Source organism: Oryx dammah, unplaced genomic scaffold, assembly GCF_014754425.2.
Source record: "Oryx dammah isolate SB20612 unplaced genomic scaffold, SCBI_Odam_1.1 HiC_scaffold_21, whole genome shotgun sequence".
NCBI lineage: Eukaryota > Metazoa > Chordata > Mammalia > Artiodactyla > Bovidae > Oryx > Oryx dammah.
The window spans coordinates 50,521,654-50,545,649 of NW_024070205.1; the positions used below are offsets into that span (position 1 = coordinate 50,521,654).

General features: G+C 52.1%; 1 protein-coding gene across 3 annotated transcripts in view; it reads right to left on the minus strand.

Annotated features, from left to right (window-relative positions):
• Nucleotides 1–23,996, minus strand: part of COQ8A (coenzyme Q8A) — a 47,555-nt gene that overhangs the window by 5,954 nt on the left and 17,605 nt on the right. For all 3 annotated transcript variants that reach the window (XM_040263641.1, XM_040263640.1, XM_040263642.1), the window contains exons 2-5: nucleotides 18,497–18,682; nucleotides 13,826–14,236; nucleotides 13,517–13,583; nucleotides 2,788–2,862 (exon numbers count right to left, since the gene is read on the minus strand). In XM_040263641.1, coding sequence (XP_040119575.1) covers nucleotides 2,788–2,862; nucleotides 13,517–13,583; nucleotides 13,826–14,236; nucleotides 18,497–18,673 — 730 coding nt within the window. In that variant the 5' untranslated portion in view covers nucleotides 18,674–18,682. The remainder of the gene's footprint in view (nucleotides 1–2,787; nucleotides 2,863–13,516; nucleotides 13,584–13,825; nucleotides 14,237–18,496; nucleotides 18,683–23,996) is intronic.

Sequence of the window (23,996 nt, forward strand, 5' to 3'; positions counted from 1 at the left end):
ACACACACACACACACACACACACACACACACACACACACGGGCTGGCCCATAGGGCCTCTCCCTCCATATCAGCCCCGGCCAAGTGACAGTCCCTTGCCCCTCAGAAAGTGAAACTGAAAAAAGTGAAAGTGAAGTCGCTCAGTCGTGTCCGACTCTGCGACCCCATGGGCTGCAGCCTACCAGGCTCCTCTGTCCCTGGGCTTTTCCAGGCAATAGTCCTAGAGTGGATTGCCACTTCCTTCTCCAGGGGATCTTCCCAACCCAGTGACTGAACCCTGGTCTCCTGCATTGTAGACAGACGCTTTACCGTCTGAGCCACCAGGGAAGTCCTTGCCCCTCAGTGTCCTGGACAAAGGCCACCAGTGCCCCCGGAGTCCCTGCACAGTCACCCAGGGCCCGCTGGCCAAGGTGAGAGTGCAGTCCTCCAGTAGGGGGAGTACAGGGTCAAGGACAGCCTCACCAGGTGGGTGCCCAGCTCTCCCCTCTCCCCACAGAGGCCCTGCAGCCAGCTGGCCCAGGGAGAAAGTGTAGGAACCTCAGGGGAGCAGAATACTCAGGGGTGGGAGGGTACAGGGTGGTGACTCAAGGTGACGAGGAGGGGGTCACCCAGTGGTCCTGCCCTCTGTCCTGTGAGCCCAGTTAGACCAGAAACTCCCCAGGCTGCCCCCACGGCGCCTGGCACTTTCCTCAGCCTGCATCCCTGTTGGCCTGGTCCAGCACTCAGAGCAGGTCTGAGCCTGATCCCCATGGGGAGGACCAGGGGAGGTGACATGCCACTGCCCTCCATCCAGGGCTGTATCAGCCTGGCCTCTGATATACCAGGGCCAAGGGGCTAAAGCAGGATGTGAGTCTGAAGGCCAGCATCTGAGGGTAGCTGTTAGGCCTACACGGGGTCAGGCTCACTCTCAGGGAACCAGATATCAGGACAGGGTCCCAGAAAAGGGAGAGAGTTAAGCTCCACAGGAAGAGGCCAGCAGCTGAACGTCATGGAAGCCACAGCCTCTGAGCGGGGCCACTCCAAGGTGGCTGGGCCAAGAGGAGTTCCTGGCAGACCTCTAAGTCCCCTCTGCCCTTCCCAGCTGCTCAGCCCCTGGGCCCTGTGGGCCGGGGACCTGGGTCGTGTCCCTGAGGAGGCAGAGGAGGAAGAAGACCCCGCCCCAGGCAGGAGGAGGGCACTTTCACCCCGAGTGACACAGTGACTCTGACATTGAGAGACAGGGCCCGCCCCCTGAGATTTCTAGGCAGCCCCTCCTCACAGCTGGCCAGTCTCCACAGCCCGGGCAAGGGTGGTCTGAGAACAATGTGGGGAAGTCAGGGAGCCCAAGGGCATGGTGGGCTGGCCCCCAGCCAGAAGAGGCTCCCTGGGGAGGGCGGGGTGGGCTGGTGGGCGCCCTCCAGGCCCAGCGCTCCAGGCACTGCTCAGGAAGGGGGAGCACACCCTCTGGCCTGAGCCCCACGTCCTGCTCCCAGTCTGGTGGCACCCAGGTGCCTTGACCCCCAGCCAGGCCACCATTTCCCTGACAAAGGACACCAGCTGTAACCTAGGAGCTGGGGTTGCCTCTTCCCTGCTTGGACGAGGCGGGATGGAGAGCCGCCAATGTTGAAGCAGAGGATGGGAGGATCTGTGCCTGGGGAAGGCTGGCTTCTCACTCCAGAGTCAGGCTTCACTTCCCGGAGCCTCAGCACCAACACTAAAAATACCTCCCTAATCCTCTCTGTCCTCCGGCCCCTTCCAAGGACATACATGCTCAGGGGCCGGTGGGACCGGCTAGTGCTGTCTCCCCCGACAGGACTCCTGTCCCCTTGAGAGAGTCCTGCAGCTGAAGCAGGGCCATCCAGGTGGCTGGCAGGCCACCAGGGGAGCCGGCCCCGGGGCTGTAGCCAGGGCTCAGGGACCACAGTGCAGCCGGACAGTGGGGACCACTCAGGGTCCCCAGCGATGGGAGGAGGAGGAGTCAGGCCCTGGAATGAGCTGATGAGCCCTGAACAGGGACAGGGGGCACTCAGCCCGGAACATCAAGTACACGTTGAGAAATCCACAAGCAGACGGCTTTAGCAGGGCTGCCCGTAATGGCCACCAGAACTCCATTAAAGGGAAAGTTCTTTGCATCTACCCAACCCACCCCCATCCCGGGACAAGCTTGGGGGACAGGCCCTGGCTGGGCACCCCCACAAGTGGGAGGCAGGGGGAGCTGCCCCCTGCTCCACTAACACAGCACCATAAACACCCAGGTTCCAGCAGCCAGTCTGGAGAACTTTCTCCATGGAGTGCTACCCACAGCTGGCCACCCAGACTAGGGGGAATTGGGCATTCTGACCTGACCCCAGGCTGACCCTGGGATCACAGGAGAGTCATGACCTTCACCTCAGAGACAAAAGGGTCTGAGGCTGGAGAGGAGATGGCCACCCCAGGGTACCGAGCAGGGGGATGGAGGCCCCACAGCTCCAGCAGCTCCCACATCCCTCAGACACAGCCAAACGGGGAGCCCTGGGCAGCTGCCCTAGCAGACCTGGGGCCCCAACGGAACCCGACGCTCCTGTCAGAAGAGAGCAAGTGAACTCCTCTTCACCCTCTGGAGGAGCCAGGAGGGTGGGTGAGCCAACATGGGCCGGGACGGGTGCACAGCGGCCTTCAGGTCCCAAACTCCAGGGCTGCCATTTACACGAACATAAGGTGCAGGGTGCCCACGGAGGCCAACCCTCGGGGAACACAGACAGGAGCTCGGAGCTGACACGCCCACCTCCCAGGGCCCACCCTACCCTCCTGGTCAAGGGCCCAGCTCACCTGAGGGGTCCTCAGGGCGGAGGCTCTTCTTGGCAACCTCGGCCAGGGCCCCAAAGCCCAGACCTACGGCCAGACCTGCAAAGAGGAGGTTGAGGGCTCTGGGCATTCGCTCAGGAGCTGCGCATTGCCCTTCCCCATGAGCCCTGGAGCAGCCCCAGGCAGACAAGGACCTCGCTCCCCAGGGACCCCCGCTGACACTGCAGACATCGTGAAAAGGTAGGAAATACACAGTGACTGTTTTCAGAGAACACCTAGATCAAGTCGAGTGCTCTGGTGGAAAAGTCTCCTCTACCCCCACTCCCATCGTCTTTGCTATATGCTCACGCGACACACACACATGCCCAAGACAACATACAATGAAAAACACACGGGGAGGCACAGCACAAATGGAAAATAAACCAGGAATGGCTGCAGGCCAAGGACAACACAGGGCACCCTTCGGGACACAGTCACCCACTTCACAGTGTGTGCAGTGAGCCTCAACACCCTAGAACTCTCTGATCTAGTTCACTGCAGCTGCAAGGAGACATATTACCACCATAACATACAGCAGTCTTTGGTAGGGTTGGAACATTTTGCAAAAGCCATGGGGACTCACTGGAGCGCAGACCGCAGCTCTCACTCAAGAGGAAGGCCCCACAGACACGCACAGGGGTTTAAGGATGGTGGGGTATCAGCCCCACTTTCTCCCTTCATCCACCTTTGAAATCAAGGTTTCTTAACACCTCATTTGTCCAGAGGTTGGTACTGGATGATCCCAACTGTCCAGGAGAGGCCCGAGGAGCCCAGCAGGTGCCACTCAGCCCACACAGAAAGAAAGCCCAGGAGCCTAGCCCAGGGCCAATCTCCTCTACTTCAAACACAGATTGGGCTGGCTTAGGGGCAGGGGCACAGTTAGCTGAGAGAGTGAAGAGCACGTGGAGGAGCACACTGACCACAGCAGATGGGACAGCAGAGACCCGGGGAAGATGCCAAAGAGGCCCGAGAACAGCCGGTGCTGGTGAGCACGGTCCTGGGGGGCGGGGAGGTTGATGGAACAGCTTCCCTCCAGGCCCAGCGGGCGCACACCGGGCAAGGAAACCTACGTGTGCTTCTACATTTTCCAAGTTTTCTACGATTATGTGTTACTTTTATGAGAAATACTATTGAATTTACTGAGAAAGCTACTTAATGAAGATAAATTTTAAAAATCAAAAAAGATAACCAAATTTAAAAATATGTATTTTTGGAATACACTTTACCCACCATTAGGCAAATGCGCAGCCCCCACTTTGTCAGCTGTAAAGGCAGCTCCTGCCTCTTCCATCAGTGTGAGGATTAAACAGTGGAATAAGACTGAAGCGCTCCCAGGAGGGGCAGTCATAGGGCAACATTGTTTAAAGATGTTTGCTATTACTGTCCTTTCTCTTATTCAAAGGGTAGACCAGTGCTGCCCAGGAAATATAATGCCAGCCACGGATATTTTTAATTTTCTAGTGACCACATTAAAAAGGCAAAAAGAAGCATATGAAATGAATTCTGATCGTATATTTTACTTAACCCAAAGTACTCAACATATTTCCTCTATTTCTTTGCATTGTTCACTTAGGAAGGCTTTCTTATCTCTATTCTCTGGAACTCTGCATTCAGATGGGTATATCTTTCCTTTTCCTTTTCCTTTCACTTCTCTTCTTTTTTCAGCTATTTCTAAGGCCTCCTCAGAGGAAAACAATAGAATGGGAAAGACTAGAGATCTCTTCAAGAAAATTAGAGATACCAAGGGAACATTTCATGCAAAGATGGGCTCAATAAAGGGCAGAAATAGTAGGGACCTAAAAGAAGCAGAAGATATTAAGAGGTAGCAAGAATACACAGAAGAACTATACAAAAAAGATCTTAATGACACAGATAATCATGATGCTGTGATCACTTACCTCGAGCCACACATCTTGGAATGTGAAGTCAAGTGGGCCTTAGGAAACATTACTACGAACAAAGCTAGTGGAGGTGATGGAATTCCAGCTGAGTTATTTCAAATCCTAAAAGATGATGCTGTGAAAGCGCTGCACTCAGAATGCCAGCACATTTGGAAAACTCAGTAGTGGCCATAGAATGGGAAAAGGGCAGTTTTCACTCCAATCCCAAAGAAAGGCAATGCCAAAGAATGTTCAAACTACCACACAATTGCACTCATTTCACATGCTAGCAAAGTAATGCTCAAAATTCTCCAAGCTAGGCTTCAACAGTACATGAACCGAGAATTTCCAGATGTTCAAGCTGGATTTAGAAAAGGCAGAGGAACCAGAGATCAAATTACCAACATCAACCAGATCACAGAAAAAGCAAGAGAACTCCAGAAAAAAACAATTACTTCTGCTTCACTGACTAAGCTAAAGCCTTTGACTGTGAATCACAACAAACTGTGGAAAATTCTTAAAGAGATGGGATTACCTGACCACCTTACCTGCCTCCTGTGAAACCCGTATGCAACTCAAGAAGCAACAGTTAGAACTGGATATGAAAAAATTTACTGGTTCCAAACTGGGGAAGGAGTATGTCAAGGCTGTATACTGTCACCCTGCTTATTTAACTAATATGCAGAGTACATCATGAGAAAAGGCGGGCTAGATGAAGCACAATCTGGAATCAAGATTGCCAGGAGAAATATCAATAACCTCAGATATGCAGGTGACACCACCCTTATGGCAGAAAGTGAAGACGAACTAAAAAGCCTCTTGATCAAAGTAAAAGAGGAAAGTGAAAAAGCTGGCTTAAAACTCAACATTCAAAAAACTAAGATCAGGCATTCGGTCCCATCAGTTACTTCATGGCAAACAGATGGGGAAACAATGACATAATTTACTTTCTTGGGCTCCAAAATCACTGCAGATGGTAATTACAGCCATGAAATTAAAAGACACTTGCTCCTTGGAAGAAAAACTATGACAAACCTGGACAGCGTATTAAAAAGCAGAGACATTACTTTGCCAAGAAAGGTTCATCTAGTCAAAGCTATGGTTTTTCCAGTAGTAAGGACCATAAAGAAGGCTGAGTGCCGAAGAACTGATTATTTTGAACTGTTGTGTTGGAGAAGACTCTTGAGAGTCCCTTGGACAGCAAAGAGATCAAACCAATCAATCCTAAAGGAAATTAATCTTGAATATTCATTGGAAGGACTGATGTTGAAACTGAAGCTCCAATACTTTGGCCTGATGCAAAGATCCTGATACTGGGAAAGACTGAAGGCAGGAGAAAGGGTCAACAGAGGATGAGATGGTTGAATGGCATCATCAACTCAATGGACATGAGTTTTAGCAAGCTACAGGAGATGTGAAGGACAGGGAAGCCTGGTGTGCTACACTCCATGAGGTTGCAAATAGTCAAACATGACTGAGTGACTGAACAACGGCAACTCAACATATCATCCCTTACAAGTACTCAATATAAACGTTGTTAAAAAGATATATTACTCTTTTCTTACACTAAGCCCTCAAACCCAAGGTGTATTTTACTCTCAGAGCACATCTCAACTTGGACCAGCCACATTTCAAGTGCCTAGCAACACATGCCAAGCAAAAGCCAAGTTCTGGCAGCCACAGGAAGAGGCCACAGTCATCTGGAAATGCCCCCAAGGACACCCTGGTGTGCTGAATGGAGATGCTGTGGCCTATTTCCCTCTGACACCCCAACCCAGCCCCAGAGGACACTGAGCACAGAGCCGGAGCCGCATCTCTGGTCAAATATTAACTCCCTGCTGCCTGCCCATCCCCACCCCACTCATCACACTATCTGACTTAGCAAAATAATGATAACGGAAACGTTAAGCTTCAAATCCCAATGACCTTCACCAGTGTTTCTCTGCTCCAAGACTTTTCTCTGGGTAGATCAAATCCAAAAAGCAGCCTATGAGAGAGGCAGACGCACCAGCCTGGCCACTGCGAGCAGACGCCGCACCCCTCCCTCTGCAGAGCCCCCCGCGCCTCCTGCTGGGCCCCCTCAGATGCTTCTCTGGCCACTTCTAAGCTGTGGGACAGAGCCAAAGCTCTCCAAGCCAAGGACATGTCACTGAACACTGAATCACGGAGGGAACATTCTGCAAAGGAGGCCGCAGGCTCCTCCTCTGGCCCTGCGAACTCCCTCAGGACCAGCCTGGTGCCAGGCCTGCAGAACTGCCAACAGACAGGCTCCCCACTGCGGCCCAGGAGGTGAGCAGCCCCACCAGGCAGCCAGCCCTGACCTTGACCTCAGAGTTCCTGCTCTACTGAACCAGGAATAGACCGGCCCTCCTACCAGTCCCCAACACGGCTGATTCAAAGGACTCTCAGAGCCTCGTGGAGAGAGAAGGGCAGGGTGCAGCCAGGTTCCTTCTTCCCACAGAGCCGGGTGGCACCTCTGTCTCAGATTCCCCGAGTTGGTGAGGACACCCTGAGCCCAGGCTCGCTCAATCACCGTGTGTCACCTTTATCCCCGCCCACACCCAGCCCCCCCAGCCCTCAGGACAGCACCGTCCATCCCCTGATCCACAGGCAGCCCTGGCCTGGACCACATATGCTGCTCAGAGGTCCCAGAGGAGACCAGCCACAGATCCGGGTCAGCAGCCCCATGGCCACTGTCAGCAGCCTGGCCACCACCCTAGGCTGTGAGAAGGCACCAACCTCTTTCAAGAAGGTTCCTACATTTCTCTCACCAGAGGAGGTTTTTCAAGCTAGAAACATGGAAGGAGTAAGGAGCTGCAGGGAGCAGGGTTCTCCCTAGAGGAGTTGGGAGCAGTGGGCTGCTTCCCAGGGAATTGGGCCTGTTCCTCGTGACCAGGAAGCCCAGGCCCCAGAGGCCCTCTGCAGGTCCTCAAGAGATAAATATGTCCCCTTTGAGCAACCACTGGGCTTCCGCCCACACAGGCACAGAGGCCAAGGAAAAAGTAAAAATAAAACATCTTCTAGTAAACAGCGGTGTTTGTGAGACGGCTTGGTGAGAGGTACCTGAGAGCAGAAAGAAGTGAGGAAATGTTCCGCATTTACCTGCCAGAACCCCCAGGCATGTTTACCGAGCAAGGCTGGCCAAAGATTTCCTGCAGCGCTGAGGGCAAACCTAAGGGAAAAACAGCTTCACTCACACTGCATCACCCACGTGCCAGGCACTGTTCTGGGGCCTCACTTTTATCAATACATCCCATGGTCCTTCTGATCTCTTAGAACAATAAAGTCCACAGAAAAGGCAGTGGACAAGGAAATTTCCTTTGCTTCAAGGTGCTCCCGAACCCTTGGTACTTCCACCTTCTCTCTCATCTCCTGCATCCTCCACACCACGCCAACTCCAGGCATGGGAGGGGCTGCAGCCCACAGCGCTGCAGGAAGGCAAACAGGAAGGAGCGGTGGAGGAAGTTCCCTGCAGAGTGAGTGTTCTCCTTGGTTCTCAGAACTGGGCCAGGGTGTGGGGGGAAGAACTGACAGCCCCTCTGCTGGATCAGGGAGAAGGGACAAGTTCAAGGGTGACAGACCCAGATTCAAAGTGCCTTTGAAGTATATGCTCCTGGGAAATGCAGGAAACCATGTTCCCTCACCCTTGCCAAGGTTGCTAACTTCTCTTGGACCTACGGGGCATCAGTCTTGCGACCTCAGAGGCACAGAGGAGCGCTGGCTGCTTAGAGGGACAGCACACGCACAGCGTGCGTCCACGTGCATCCTTGGGAAGTCAGGCGGCAAAGCTGGCATCACTGAGTGCCACCCAACGAGGGACACCAGGGCAGCCCCTGTTGACACCAGGACCTCAGATCTCTGCACTCTCAATGAAAATCAAGAGCCCTATCAATCAATGCTAGTGGGGGAAGCCTGACTTCAGACAAGTCAACACAGGGCTTCACGCCAGGAGCTCAGAACACACAGTCCTAATGCAGGAGGTGTGAACAGTCCCACCCCTACAAAGCTGCACCCCTCAACCCCAGCCTAGGGGTCCACTGGCATCCCCACTGCTGAACCAGCTCAGCAAGGCCCCCGGCAAAACACAGCAAGGTCTACATCTGAAAACAAGGAAGACAGAATGAGGCCGTCAACAAAACTCAGTTACTCAATTTACCATCCTTTATCTTGGGAGCATGTCCTTTGTACTTTTATGTTGTTAAATGGCCTTTAAAAGTATAAATTGACAGTTGAATCAGTTCTAATGAGGTGGATGAAACTGGAGCCTATTATACAGAGTGAAGTAAGCCAGAAAGAAAAATACCAATACAGTATACTAACGCATATATATGTAATTTAGAAAGATGGTAACGATAACCCTGTATGTGAGACAGCAAAAGAGATACAGATGTATAGAACAGTCTTTTGGACTCTGTGGGAGAAGGAGAGGGTGGGATGATTTGGGAGAATGGCATTGAAACATGTATAATATCATATATGAAACGAATCGCCAGTCCAGGTTCAATGCAGGATACAGGATGCTTGGGGCTGGTGCACTGGGATGACCCAGAGGGATGGTACGGGGAGGGAGGTGGGAGGGGGGTTCAGGATGGGGAACATGTGTATACCTGTGGTGGATTCATCTAGATGTATGGCAAAACCAATACAATATTGTAAAGTTAAAAAAAAAAAGAAAATATATTGTCTATAACGATACATTATATAATTTCAAAAATAAAAATTAATTTCAAAAAAAGTATAAATTAAATGATGTTCATAGTTGATGATAGGTTTTGTTTTGTTTTAAATGTTCTTTGTTCTTTTGTTCTTTGTTCTTTGTTTTAAATGTTCAAAATTTAAAAATCTCCAAACTATGCCCACTTATCCCAAAATCTTTTGTTTTCAGTTTTACTACTGCACCAAGTGAGATGCGGGGAATGACACAAAAGCTTTGTGGGAAAGGGGGCAAATGAGCTCAGAGAGAGCTTTGTTGCTGACATATTAACAGGACGCCTAGGGTTATCAGAATCTTTACGAAATTAAGCAGCCATGGCGATCAGTTTGCATTCACCGATTTTCTAACATAAGTGAGAACACTGTTATTACAAAATCACTGAAGAAATTCAATGGTGTCTTGGGAACCATTTTTTAAAGCAATGTATTTTTCTGGGAGTAAGAGTCCTCAACCATTTACCTTTTAAAAATAAGAGGACTCCTGAGAGTCCATTCCCTCTACTCTTCATTCCTGGCCCACTGTTTTCTCAGACTAGCGTCTATTTTCATGTATCATATTTCAAAATCCTTTCTACGTAGAATCTAAACATCCTTATCACTTCCTACTTCTTCACTTGTTGTTCCTCTCTTTCTAGTTCTCTTACTTAGTATTCTTCTCCCTTCTGCCTTAGTGATGTGGACTGTAAATTCCTAAGTGAAGGTCCTAGTGATCAGCAAAGTGCTATGCACACAGTGCTCAGCTCCTTTTGGTAAGTCTTCTCTTGTTGTTTATTTGCTTCAGTCATGTCTGACTCTTGCAACCCCCACCCCCCACCAGGCTCCTCTGTCCATGGGATTTCCCAGGCAAGAATACTGGAGTAGGTTGTCATTTCCTTCTCGAGGGGACCTTTCCAACTCAGGGAAAGAACCCACATCTCTTACGTCTCTTACACTGACAGGCAGATTCTTTACCACTACGCCACCAGAGAAACAAGTTTTCCTTAGTGCTCACTTTATCTGTTAGTCTCATTTCTATAATCATCCAGCTCTCTCTCTCTATTTGTAGGTGCAGGAGAGATGATAAGACATCTCTCTGAACCTGTAAGATTGAGGCACAAATGAAAAATACAGAAAACAGCAGAAGTGACACATAGGACAGAGGGAAAGACCTAACATATGTGTAAGGAGTCTCAGAAAGAGAGGAGAAAGAGAACAGGCCAGAAACAATATGTTAAGAAATGACCGTTATTTTCCAAAATTGATGAAAGACATCAAGCCACAGATTTAAGAAGCTCTGCGATCCCAAGCAGGATAAAAACAAAGTAAATCACACCCAAGTATGTCACAGTCACACTGCTGAAAACCAAAAGCAAAAACAAAATTCTAAAGGTAGAGGACAAAAGTACAGATCACCATGCCCACAGCATCACAGCCATGACATCCCACGGCCAAACTGGACCTAGAGTTCCTGCCCCATCTCAGCATCAAAATGTGCCATCCCAACTGGAAAGCCCCTGCCTCTGCCTCCATATAGCTGAATACCTGCTGCTGACATTCCCAAACACAACCCTATCTCCCTGAGGTTGAGAGCAACTGCCTTCCTTCATACCCCTCACAAAACTTCCTAAAGTCTGTTACTCTGCACCTCAAAACATCTCACCCTTGTGAGGAGAAAAAAGGTTCAAAGTGTTTTCTAGGAGAAGAAAGTAAACCGGTGTCACTTCCAATTGTTTAGACAATGACCCACCAGTAAGCCATATACAATGCAATGAAGAACATGGGTCAATAGCATAAACATATCTGAAACAAATATTTTTGCAATGTTCTAAGTTCTCAGGATCTATGATACTAATTCTGATCCTCTTCTCTTCAATTCCATTCTATTTACTTGTTTTTAAAAACACTGGTCCTGACCCACTAAACTGATTTCACACTCACGTAAGGGTCATAACCCACAGTTTGAAAACCTCTGGATAGGACAGAAGGTCCAGAATTTACCTCTCGGGCCAGAACAGCACATTCTTTCCAGACCTGGCTCCTCTTTGCTCCCATCCTGCCACCTCCAATCCTGAAACATGAGCTGCCAACTGCATGGACAACTCACATGAGCAACTCGCAGCTGTGAGCAAATCTTCAGCAGAGACTCTGAAGGAGGGCTGTGGGCACCAGGCAGCTGTCAGCAAGGGCTCAAGAGGTCCGGAGGGTGCAAAGCCCTTGCGGAGATCAGGGCCTCTGCTCACCCAACCCCAGCTCCCTCTGGTGGCCATGTCTCCCACACCCTGAGGGAAGCCCTGCACCCTGATTTGAAGGAAGTTGCCTTTTTGTCCTACACACCTTCCTCTACCACCGCTTTCACTTCAGTCTGCTGTCCTTAACCCACCACCCAAAAGGGCTTGACTTTTTCTGGCTTCACCACGATTTCCATCAAATTCTAATCGGCCATCACGACGTTCATCCTGACCGCTTTCCCAAACAGGTCCTCTACTACTCCACCCCTGCAAAGACGAGAGAGAGCGAGAGCGAGAGAGAGAGGGAGAGAGAGAGGCTTACGACCATTCTAAACTATGTTAGTCAAACTAAGCCTTCCGGCAACAGGATTCTGTGACGAGCTCTGGTCTGGAGTGAGGGGAAGAGGATTACAGGTTACAGAGAAAAACTACAGAGCAAGAAGAGAACGGTTCCTGCCCTCAGACTCATGGAGGAGAGAACAGAACCTCCACTCAATATGAATGATAATAAACATCCCAACTAACAGCCACTGAGCAAAGCAGGGAAGTGCCGTGTCTTCTGGGCGTGAGGACTGCTGGACACCATCAGAGCAGGGACTCTCAAATCCATTCTGGTAGTGGCACCCCAGGGGGGTGCAATGTTCTTTGAGGAACTGCTAACCCATGAATGTGAAATGAAGCAATAATTTTGTACTAAAACTCAGATGACACTGGATGCCAGATTCTGGAAAAGATAAGTAGCAGCAGATGTCAAATAACAGTTATGGAAGAAAACCTCAGAGTGGAGATAATTCTATCCAATTAACCTGGTCTGCTCTGAACATAAGGTGGACAGCCAGCCATTGCTCAGAGTTAAAGCCCACTGGCCCATCAGGCCAGCTCCCAGAGGGCCAGGAACACAGAGCCAATTTTGAACAAGGAGGAAGATGGGTTTTCAAAAGAGAAGAGCAGCCAGGGAGAAGAGCGAGCCTGGTGTACAGTCTACAGGAGGGGAGACGTACAGACCAAGAAAGCAAAAGGCAGGCAGTAACAGCTCAGACAGGTGAGTGGGCCTTCATGACTAGTCAGCACTCGCATCGACAGGAGCCAATGAGAGCTCTGCCACACACAGCCTTGCACTTGCCCAGCGAGGGTATATCAATCAAGCTGCCAGAGCTGATTGCCATACTAATACCAATACTTTCATTAAAGTATGAATGGAGAACCTACTAAGGACAAGCAAGCTTTAGAGAAGTCATCCCATCTTCAAGCAGAACCATCGCAAAGGATGGCGCTTTCAACAGAAATATTTTGGTCAGCGAATAAGCACCAGACAGACAACACAACATCACAAAAGCAGATACAACTGCTGTGAATCTTCATTATAAGATGATCCTCCAATACGGACAAAGAGAGCACAGGTGTACTGCACACAAACTCCCAAAGGAAAGGACAAACTCACAATTCTACAGTGTATTAAAATGGACAGCAGCAGCTCCGGGTCAATACATCTTGATATCATTCTACTGGAGCCCGCAGCCCTGTGGGAATCAGCAAATGGCTCCCCAAAGGACTGGGCAAAACCACTGTGTCCAGGAGCCAAGCAGCCCCACTGTCCCGCCTCCTCTCTGCAGGGCCTCTGGAGGCCTGAGTGAGAAGCTGATGCTGCGGACGCTGCCCCCCAAGAAGCCAAGCCACAGTCACAGCACAGCATCAGCCACACCCCACTGATCCCCAGGGGTGAGCTGAGGTAGCGACTGGATCACTCACAGTCACATTGGATCCCATGAATGTTTTCACATTCATGGAAAACATCCAAGAATGGCAAACACAGGAGCTACCACCCTCCCCAGGACACCCCTGGGTCCCCATCCTTCCCACCTCATGTAGGCCCCATGGCAACCTCAGCTCCTCTCGCCAGGACTGGCACCTTACCTCCAAAGTTAGCCAGCCGCCCAATCCGTGTAACTGGTACCTTCCGCTCGCGAGCATGCTCACTGAGCTAGAGGGAGAAGAGAAAGGGCCCTTCATGGCATCAGTGACCAGAGACAGGACCAACCTTCAGGGTCCATGCTGCCTCCACAGCCCCTCTCCATGCCAAGAGCAGCACATTCCACCCACAAGAGGCCTCCGTGTGCCTGAAACTCCAGGCCACAGACCTGGACAGTGTCCCCAGAGGCTGCGCCTGACACAGCAGGACTGTGGGAACCACTCCAACCCCACCCCAGGGGCTCCTGCACGCACTGTCTGCTTGTGGGGCTTGCTCTCGGGGCGAGCCTTGGCCTGCCGGGCCTTCTCAATGTCCTCAGCCGTGAGGCCGCCCATGGACGACTGGTCCTGGTGGTAGACCCTCTGCTGAAGGCCCGAGGCAGAGAATGGGTCTCTGGGACTTGCGAAGAGCCTCCCGTTCACCCTGCCCAGAAGGGAGGCGGCCTGGCCTGGGACCCCGCCTTCCCGAAAGGGTCCGCTGGCAACATAGGCAGGAGCAGGGCCCTTGCTGCCTGCAGCGTGAGCCCAGGGCGGAGGTGACTGCTCCGGGGAGGAGGCTGCAGAGACATCCTCAGAGGTGCTCTCGGCCCTCATCCCTGAGAAGTGGAATGCTCCCTCAGGGTCATCGAGGCTCTCGGAGTAATAGTCTTCAGGCTTCTCCTGACCCTGCAGGAAACAAAAGCCGGCGTGAGAAGAGCAAGAGGGCAGCCAGGAGCAAATCCCTGTGTGCACCCTGTTCCACCCAGGACAGCACACCCTCCAGGGGGTTCTACCATGTCACCCCATGGCCCGTTCTAGAGGTGAGCAGCAGCCTGGGATCCAGGAGGACCAGATTCCACACGAGCTCCCACCTCGTGGGCCAGGCAAGCCAGTCACACATGGCCCCTGCTGGGTGCCCAGACCGGACCACGTGAGTGACCACCAGCCTGGAGTATACGCCTCACCTGTAAATCCAGACTAAGGAGAGGCTACCAGGGGCCTTGGAGAGGGCGAGCCAGGGCAAAAGATGGGGAAAACTTTGCAAAGTAAAAGCGTGACCATTGACCAGCAGAGGGGAGGGCGGCACACAGGTAGGCCCGCCCTGCCTCTCAAGGCCAGTGCCTTGCTGCATCTCCGCCAGTCAGCCTTGGGCGCCCCCTCAGGGGCTCTCGCCAGAGGGCTTGTCACAGCCAGAACCACGCCCGGCTCTTCCTGAAGCAAGGGGCACACAGTACAGGCAAGGAGGGTGACACACCAGGTCTCCCTGTTAACAGTTGCTGAGACTTAGAGCTTCAGGCCCGGGGTCTTTCCACTTCTGAACCCCTAGTGGCCTGGCGAGTTCCTGACCCCTCTCTGCCGCTTCCTTCTCTGAAAATAGGGCTCCCCGCAGTCACAGAGTTACGTGAGGCACAGACAGGGCCAAGAGAACAGTGCTGAGAAGGCTATAATTAGAACAGCACCAACTCCTGAAGGGAGGTCAGGGGCCTGGATTCCCTGAATCCAGGATTCTCTGAAATGGATTCATCACACAGAGCATTGCCTGTAGCTCCTGCAGAAACAGCAGCAGACCCCACAGCCTTCTCACTCTCAGCTTGGTAAGATACTATGGAATCTAGACAGAGAAGACATGCCCACTAGTGGAAGAAAGTTCAGTTCAGTCGCTCAATCGTGTCTGACTCTTTGCGACCCCATGAATCGCAGCACGCCAGGCCTCCCTGTCCATCACCAACTCCCGGAGTTCACTCAGACTCACGTCCATCGAGTCAGTGATGCCATCCAGCCAACTCATCCTCTGTCATCCCCTTCTCCTCCTGCCCCCAATCCCTCCCAGCATCAGAGTCTTTTCCAATGACTCCACTCTTCACATGAGGTGGCCAAAGTATTGGAGTTTCACCTTCAGCATCATTCCCTCCAAAGAAATCCCAGGGCTGATCTTCAGAATGGACTGGTTGGATCTCCTTGCAGTCCAAGGGACTCTCAAGAGTCTTCTCCAACACCACAGTTCAGACGCATCAATTCTTTGGTGCTCAGCTTTCTTCACAGTCCAACTCTCACATCCATACGTGACCACTGGAAAAACCACAGCCTTGACTAGATGGACCTTTGTTGGCAAAGTAATGTCTCTGCTTTTCAATATGCTATCTAGGTTGGTCATAACTTTTCATCCAAGGAGTAAGCCTCTTTTAATTTCATGGCTGCAATCACCATCTGCAGTGATTTTGGAGCCCCCCAAAATAGTCTGACATTGTTTCCACTGTTTCCCCATCTATTTGCCATGAAGTGATGGGACCAAATGCCATGATCTTCGTTTTCTGAATGTTGAGCTTTAAGCCAACTTTTTTGCTCTCCTCTTTCACTTTCATCAAGAGGCTTTTTAGCTCCTCTTCACTTTGTGCCATAAGGGTGATGTCATCTGCATATCTGAGGTTATTGATCTTTCTCCCGGCAATCTTGATTTCAGGCAATCTTGATTTCAGGCTTGTGCTTCTTCCAGTCCAGCATTTCTCATGATGTACTCTGCATAAAAGTTAAATAAGCAGGGTGACAATATACAGCCTTGACATACTCCTTTTCCTATTTGGAACCAGTCTGTTGTTGCATGTCCAGTTCTAACTGTTGCTTCCTGACCTGCATATAGATTTCTCAAGAGGCAGGTCAGGTGCTCTGGTATTCCCATCTCTTTCAGAACTGTCCTCTTCCTAAGTGAGAAACTGAGGCTGAGAGAGCTGAAATAACCTGGTCGTGGCCCACCAGGCAGAGCAAGGACCTGGAGCCAAGGCTGGCCCCACCGGCTGCCCCAAGGCCACCTGGCAGCACCTTCCTCAGAGAAGAAATGAGCTGTATTTGGAATCAAGAGGCACCTCTCAAAGTGGCCAGGGAGGCCCTGGAAAGAGGGGGTCTGGGGCAGGGTCCCACGAGCCACGTAACTCCTGTGACTCCCCTGCTGGCCACCAGCCCTGCGTTACCATGACCTGATTATGCGGCAGTCAAGGGACCTCAGCGTCTCAAGGGGACCAGACTCAGTAAGCGTCTGCTGAATGAGTAAGTGAACGAACCCCTGAGAAAGTAGAGGGAGAGCGGCTTCTGGGGTATCTGGCCCTCCACCCCTCCTAGTATGTAGAGGCAAAGTGGAGCACGCTGGAGACTGCCGCGCAGTGCCTCCTTCCAGGCAGGGGACCGTCACTCCCTCCTACCGCCGAGTGGCTGTGCCAGTGCGTGGCCTGGTCTCCTCCCAGGACCAGGAACCGGCCTGTCTGAGGGGAGCAGGGGCGGGCGGGGAGCCAGGGCTCCCTCACTTCTCAGGGAGGCCTGCCCACACCTTACACACTCCTCGCTCCTAGGAGGCCCAAGTGAGTCGGACAACTTCACTTCGGGTGTGCCACAGGCGAACGCCCAACAGGAAGGCGATGGCTCCTCACTAGCCAGGGCACCAAGAGAGGCAGCCAGGGCACAGCCCCGCCTCAGCAGAGGGAGCGCAGGCAGAGACAGCGTGTGAAGAGGACACAGGATTCCGGTCCTGTCAATCAATGATCGCATCAGACTGCTGAGACTCAGTTTCCCCATCTGAAAAGGGGGGTAAGCATCTGGGCCTGCACTCTTCCCAGGACAACAGTGAGGCTCGTAAGAGACCACAGGAGTGAAGACCTCTGCGAGGTTGAAGGCGTCTGTGTAGACAGAGACACAGTATCGCCACTGGACCTCAGACAGCAGGAGGGGAGGCTGGCAATCCTCACCTGAGAGTGGCCAGAGGAGAAGCCCAGAGCCTGGAGGAGTGAGCGTGTCCTTGTCTAGAAGGACAGGGCAGAGATGGAAGAGGAGCGGCAGCAGGGCTCCCTCACAGCACAGCTCCCAACACACACGTGCCCAGGCACACGTGAGTGCACACACGTCCATGCAAGCACACACAGACCCTCCGCACGCCCTCAGACTGTCAGGAACGGGGTGTGGACCACGCGGGTGACACCGCGGTGGGCAGCGTTCTGCCACAGCAACCCTGTTGACCACCACGGCTCGAGCGCTCCATTCTGCTTACAGCCCTCCCCTTGGACAGTAAAGCGTCGAGGTCTCAGCACAAGACAACAGGAGGGACGAGAGCGAGGCAGGAGGTGAAGCTGCTGCCCTGGAAAGCGGCAGGGCTCCCAAGTCAGCTCCCGGAGACCCCAGCCCAGCCGGGTGGGGTGGGCAGCGAGGAGGGGCAAGGGTTTCGAAGCCCCGGAAGACCTGCTGACACTCGACCCTGTGACTCTGATGCTGAGGCGCAACATCCAACAACACGTGCCTGCCCCGCCCACCCACACGTGGGAGACCTCGCGTCGCTTTACAAAGCTGACCCAACAAAGAAACACGAACGGAAGCCAGAGGGACAGGCAGAAAGTGCTTTGTCTTATAAAGTACTTGTCTGCTTCAGAGCAGGAGGTGTATCTGGCCTTCCAGATACACTGGGATCCTTCCAGCTGCCTCTCCTAAGCACACAGGGGACCGTGAGTTTCACCTTTGTGGCTTTTTTTAATTCCCCAAATTCAAAAGGCCTCTCTTCAGTACCTTGAGGACAGGCCCAGGAACTGAACCCAGGCGAGGCACAGTGAACAGAGCAAGCCACAGGCAGCCCCTGGCAGGGCGGAGCCTGTCTCTCCCCTCTGCGCCCCATGCCTGGCACCAGTAGGCACAGGGTAAGTGCTGGTGAGTTATTGGTCAGTGCTGGAGAGCGTGCTGGGCTTCATGTTCCTGGGGTTCTTCCCAGATCTGTAAAGCTTCCTATAACTGAAACTCCAGTCACACGGCAGCAGTCTCCCCTCACACCCAGAAGGACGTGGGCTACGCTAAACACTGGGCTGTCTGGCCCTGGCCACAAGGAGACGGCCATCCTGGAGGTGTCCTGGCTCACCCCCTGGTCTCACCAAGACCTCCAAGTCCAGCCCCCCTCCCACCGCCAAGTGGCCTCCTTACCTGCACCTGCCCAAAGACCATGCCGACTTGCTCTGTGGCGGTGGACTGCAGGGCCCTGACCGCCACAAGGAGCTCCCCGCCGAGGCCCAGGTGCTGCAGATGGGTCTCCACGGCCGCCTGGGTCAGCTTGACAAAGCCTTTGACCAACATGATGGCGTCCCCCAACATGGCAGCCATCCTTCAGGGCTGGAAGAGAGTGGGGTGGGCCAAGTCAGGGTGGGGGCTCCACACCCCACACAGGGTCACACTCATATGGACCCCCTCTACCCCAAACTCTGGCTGTTTGGTTTTTCCAGTGACCTCCCCTTCTGGGTTGACTGACAGAAAGAGAGGCAGGGAGGGCCCAGGGCTCAGGGCAGACTGAGTGGCTCCCCACGCTGCAGGGCGCTGAACAGAGAGAGGGTCTATGGAGTTGGGGCCACGCACCGGGCCCACGTTTCCTCACCTCACGGCCACCCTGTGGCACACGGTGAAGGGATTTGCCTAAAGCTGCTCAGCCACCAAGTGGCAGAACTAGGACTTGAATCTGGGAGTCCCTGATTTAGACTGTAGGCTGGGGAGGGAACACCTCCCTGCAGGGCTCTGAGGCCCTCAACCCCAATCCTCAGGGGCTGTCTGTCCATGCCCAGGCACTCTTGCTCTGCCCTGAAGCCTCTGAAGACGCCCACCAAGGGACAGCCAGAATCCCTCCCCACACTCAGGCAATGCTCTTGGAAAATCCTAACCAGCATTAAAAACCAGCAACATGATATAGGACACTGTGCAGGAACAAGGCAGGCAGGGCCCGGCCTGAAACCTGGGTCCCCTCCACGCGCGTGCAGGCTGTTCTCTCCTTTCTACTGGGTCGCAGCATAAAGCGCTTTCTTTATGTCAGCAGTGAAGAAGTGGAAAGCCAGTGTACACAACATGCCTCACAGGGTGGGGTGGTGCTGGCAATCTCCCAGGCATTGCTCAAGACCTACCTGGGGCTGCGCTGCTGGGAAGGGTAAGATAAGCTAAAATGAGGGGGACCGCTGAAGAAAAAACAGGAAAAGGAAAGGAGCTGGAGACTCCAGGGTGGGCAGGAGCACTGGCCAGGGGGCAGGGAGGAGCTGGGATCCACCAGGAGTCCCAGAGACAAGAGGATAGGTGTGAAGGTACAGTGGGCAGGAGACCCACAGGAACAAACCTGGGAACAAACACAAGGAGGCCCAGAAGCACAGCTACACCCTAGACACAGGGCTGGGCCAGCAAGAGGGAGGGGACCGTCCCAGAGACACCTTCAAGATTCTCATCAGATTAATTAACAGAAGTGCAGACGGGAAGGTCAGGCGAGAGCACTGACAAGGATCTCAATCAGAACCCTTGGGATTTCAAAGACGCAGGCTCGCTCCTGTCCGCCCTTCACAGGGAAGCAGCCCGTCAGCCCAGAGACACCTACAGGGATCCGCTCGGCTTCTAAGCATGGGCACAGCTACTTTTACTTAAAAGAGAAATGCACAATCGCACAGGAGCCTGGAAAGTTAAGATGACCCACCCAACCTGCCCTCAAAGACCCCTTCACCTTCATAGGAAGACAGCTCCCAGACACTAGGCTGGGGTGCTTTCCACACTCCATCTCCTTTTAATCTTTATAAGCTACCTAATGACATGGATATTATTGCCCCCATTTCACAAAGGAGAAAACCAAAGTCAGAGGCGTTAAGGAACTGGCTAAGGCCTTTCAGCTTCAAACGCTCAGTCCACCGACACCAAGGCACTCCCACCGGGAGGCACTGATTAGACCAAATGAACCTCCTGTACCCTAATCACAGCCAAGGAGGTTTCTGGAAGGTGACCATACCCTTGAGGGAGACGGGAAAGAGGGAGGAAGCCAGCCCTGCCCATCACCCAGTGCTATTTCACACCCTGGGCTCCACTCTGGGCTCCTGCTACTGTGGCAATAAACAAGTGTGAGCCCCACAGACCAAATGTCCAGGACTGGGAAAAGATCACGTAATCAGAGCTCAAATGCAGCTGGTGCCAGCTCTCAACAGCTTCCCTGCCCCCGGTCCCACCCAGGACACATTTCACTCACAAAGAGAGAAGTTTTGAAAGAGACATCAGGGACATGCAATGGCAGAGGGCCAGCCCCATCTGTTCAGAAGGACCCTTGCAGGTGGTCCCAGGACCATCCACCATACCCCACTGCTGCAGCAGTCCCCAGAAACAGATCTTCCCCTTGCTCACCTCTAAATCCAATCCAGATAACCAAGCAGGAGACTCTCATAGCCCATGCGCACACATGTTAAGTCGCTTCAATTGTGTCCGACTCTTTGGGACCCCATGGACTATAGCCCGCCAGGCTCGTCTGTCCATGGGATTCTCCAGCCAAGAATATTAGAGTGGGTTGCCATGCCCTCCTCCATGGGATCTTCCCGCATCTCCTGTGGCTTCTGCATTGCAGGCAGATTCTTTACCACTGAGCCACCAGGGAAGCACCTCACAGGCCACAAGCCTCGATAATTCCAAAACCTCACCTTGTCTGCTAACTGATAGACCTATTTCATTCTGTTTTTAGGCTTAAAACTAATTCTACTAAATTTCTTATCCAAGTTATCATAACCACATAACTAAAGTTTTGCTAGAGCAAAGCTGATAAGTGGGTTTTTTGGCCAATTTCCCCTGCCTAGCTTGAATGGCCCCCTGCACTGATGGGGGAGCTCACTGTGAAATACCCAGGTGTGGTCCTGCACTCTGAAGAGGCAGGTCTGGAACCACCAGAGTCCAGTCCTAACTCTTTTGGTTTCTAAGTATGTCAGCCCTGAGCATAGTCCCTGATGGGCCAGGATGACACCTACATTACAATGATGATTTTTAAAAAATTCAAAAGAGGAAAAAAATGTTAAATAAACTGACCGTTTTTTTTATTATTAAATTCCTGCATTTGGGAAATATAAGTAATAACAGTCTCCTTCACTATTTTCCTAACCGTATTTCATTAACTTTTAGTTCACATATTCCACTTTCAAAGTGGCAAATAAATATGTCATCTTTAAAAAGTACACATGAAAAATTAATTAGCTATGCCTTATTTCTTGCCTGCATGGTTGAACCCTCATACCAGAGAACTTTCCATGGGTGCCTATCTCACCCTGGACAGCGAGTGCCGTCATGGAGGAGGAGGACTAGAGCCAGTTCCCTGGGAAGGCAGGTTCCATCCACCTGGAAATGACATCACGGAAATACACCTTCCCACTACTGTGGGGCAATACTGCCTCTTCTCACGTTAACAGATTCTGTTCATAAACAGTCTGGCCTCGTGAACAGATTCATAGGTAGATGCATATTTCAAAATCCCAGCCCATGCCAGCCCCCTTGAGGATTATTTATCTAACGTGCAGGGACCACTGCCCCCAAACCTCCCCACATACTGCTCTGCTGCGTACAAAGTGAAACATTCAAACCTTAGTCAATACCGGGTATTTTTTGACAAAGGAATGTCTACCCTCAAGGAGCAGGGATGGGAAGGTGGACAACTGCCAGAGGAAATACCTTTCCAGAACGGTGTTCACCTTGTGATTTTCAAAAATTGGCTCTCATAAATCCTACTTCTAATACACCAGAACCCCAACGTGACTCAGAATTCAGCTATCCTGAATGTTGGTGCAAAACCCCTGCAGGAATGCACAGGCACCAGGCACTCAGCTACACCAGCAGGCATTTTCATCAGGATCTTAAGTAAATAAAATCAAAAGCCCCGAAAGCATATTAACCACAAGTTTCAAATCTTATCCTCATCACGATTTCAGCTTCAAGTATTAGAGCCCTCACCCCAGCCCGCTTCACCCTGCTGGTTCTTAAATGGGTCTGGGGGACCTTGCTGAGGAACAATACAGGGATGAAGGGTATTTTCAGGCTCTTTACCCACTTGGTACCATGCACCCAGACAATGTGGGTGCCGCCCGCTCTCCTCTGAGTGAGCACCATGGGCACTCACATTCAGGGTTCCCACTAAGGCACCAGCATTAAAATAAAGTCATTCGGTCTATTTTCTCAACACAGCTCCCCCCTGGTGCTCTGGACTAGTCTGTGCAGGTCCTGGGATGAACCTGCCCTTGGCCCCAGTGCTCACAGCTGCAGTGGCATGCACACACATCTATAATGGGCACAGCCACCACGGCGACAACCAGAGGCCAACTGAGACTAACACGCGAGGATCAGGTGCAGGGGAGGCAGCTGAGCAGCGGCAAAGCCTGGGAGCCCAGACAGCCCAGCCACGGACACAGCGCACTGCTCACCTCCCCAGTAGGACGGCGCTGCAGGTGGGTGGCAGCCGGGAGGGGGTCTCCAGGCCCCTTTTCCGGTCTAACATGCTAACGGGCTATAAAGGAAGTAAACAAAGTTGTTGTCTAGAGAGAAAGAACTGGAACAAATGCAGCTCACCACTCCCCAGGGACAGACACTGAGAAAGAAGCACAGCCAGTGTCCCCTGACATGAGAATCCTCACGCTCCGAGAGGAAATCTTCCTGCTGAACCTTCACTCTCTGACCTTCCCCACGAGCCTTCATTCATGCTGAAAAACAGACTCTGAGATCCTTTAGCTGAAAATTACCTGTGGTGTGAAGGCCTTCAAATCTAGCCTCCAGAACTGAAAAAAAAAAAAAAAAAAATCCACCAAGTGATGCCTACCTGGCCAGTTACAGTAAGATGTATCAGCAGGACAATAAGCTGTGTTCTTTTTAAAAATAAACGGAGCTTCTCCGGATGTCCAGTGATTAGGGCTCAGTGCTTTCATTGCAGTGGCCTGGGTTCAAGCCCTGTTCAGGGAACTAAGATCTCACAAGCCACGTGGCGTATCCCCATGCAGGGATACATACCCCATGCGGGGATACAAAATACATACCTACATAAAACAGACAATCCTGACAAGCATTAAACAAATAAAGTCACCATAAATTTTTCCATCCGGACCCACATGGGAGAATTTTATTTGAGGGGAGGGTTCCCATATGCATCCCCAAGCCCCTTCTTCACTGCCAGAATTCACAATCTGTCACTTGTCTCTTCTCACAAGGTGACAGTAAGCCAGGGACTTATAAATTTATTGAGAATAAATTTTATTGAGAATAAATTTATTAAGCCACTGTTCAATCCCCTCTGTAAGTATGAAGTGTGACAAGACAGACCAGCTCCCATCCAAGGAAAGCCCCAGAGTCTGTCTCTCTAAAAGCGAGCACGCCCTCCTCTGATCTCTTCCCGTCCTGAGCTGGCTTGGAAGCCATGGGATGCCTGGTGTAAGGACCCCAAAGCAAGCTGCACAGCAAGCCCTTTGTCTTGGGGAGTATGTGTGAAGCTCACTGACAAGCCTTCCCAAGCAGGCTTCAAGCCTCGGCTGCTGCATGCACGTCATCCAGTGGCCCATGGACATCAAGTTCAGCACATCCGGAACTGATTTCACTCCCCTTACCTGCCCACCCAGGCTCCCCATCCTGAGGACTGCGACCACCTCTCCTAATCCCCCCAGGTGCTCCCAGCTGG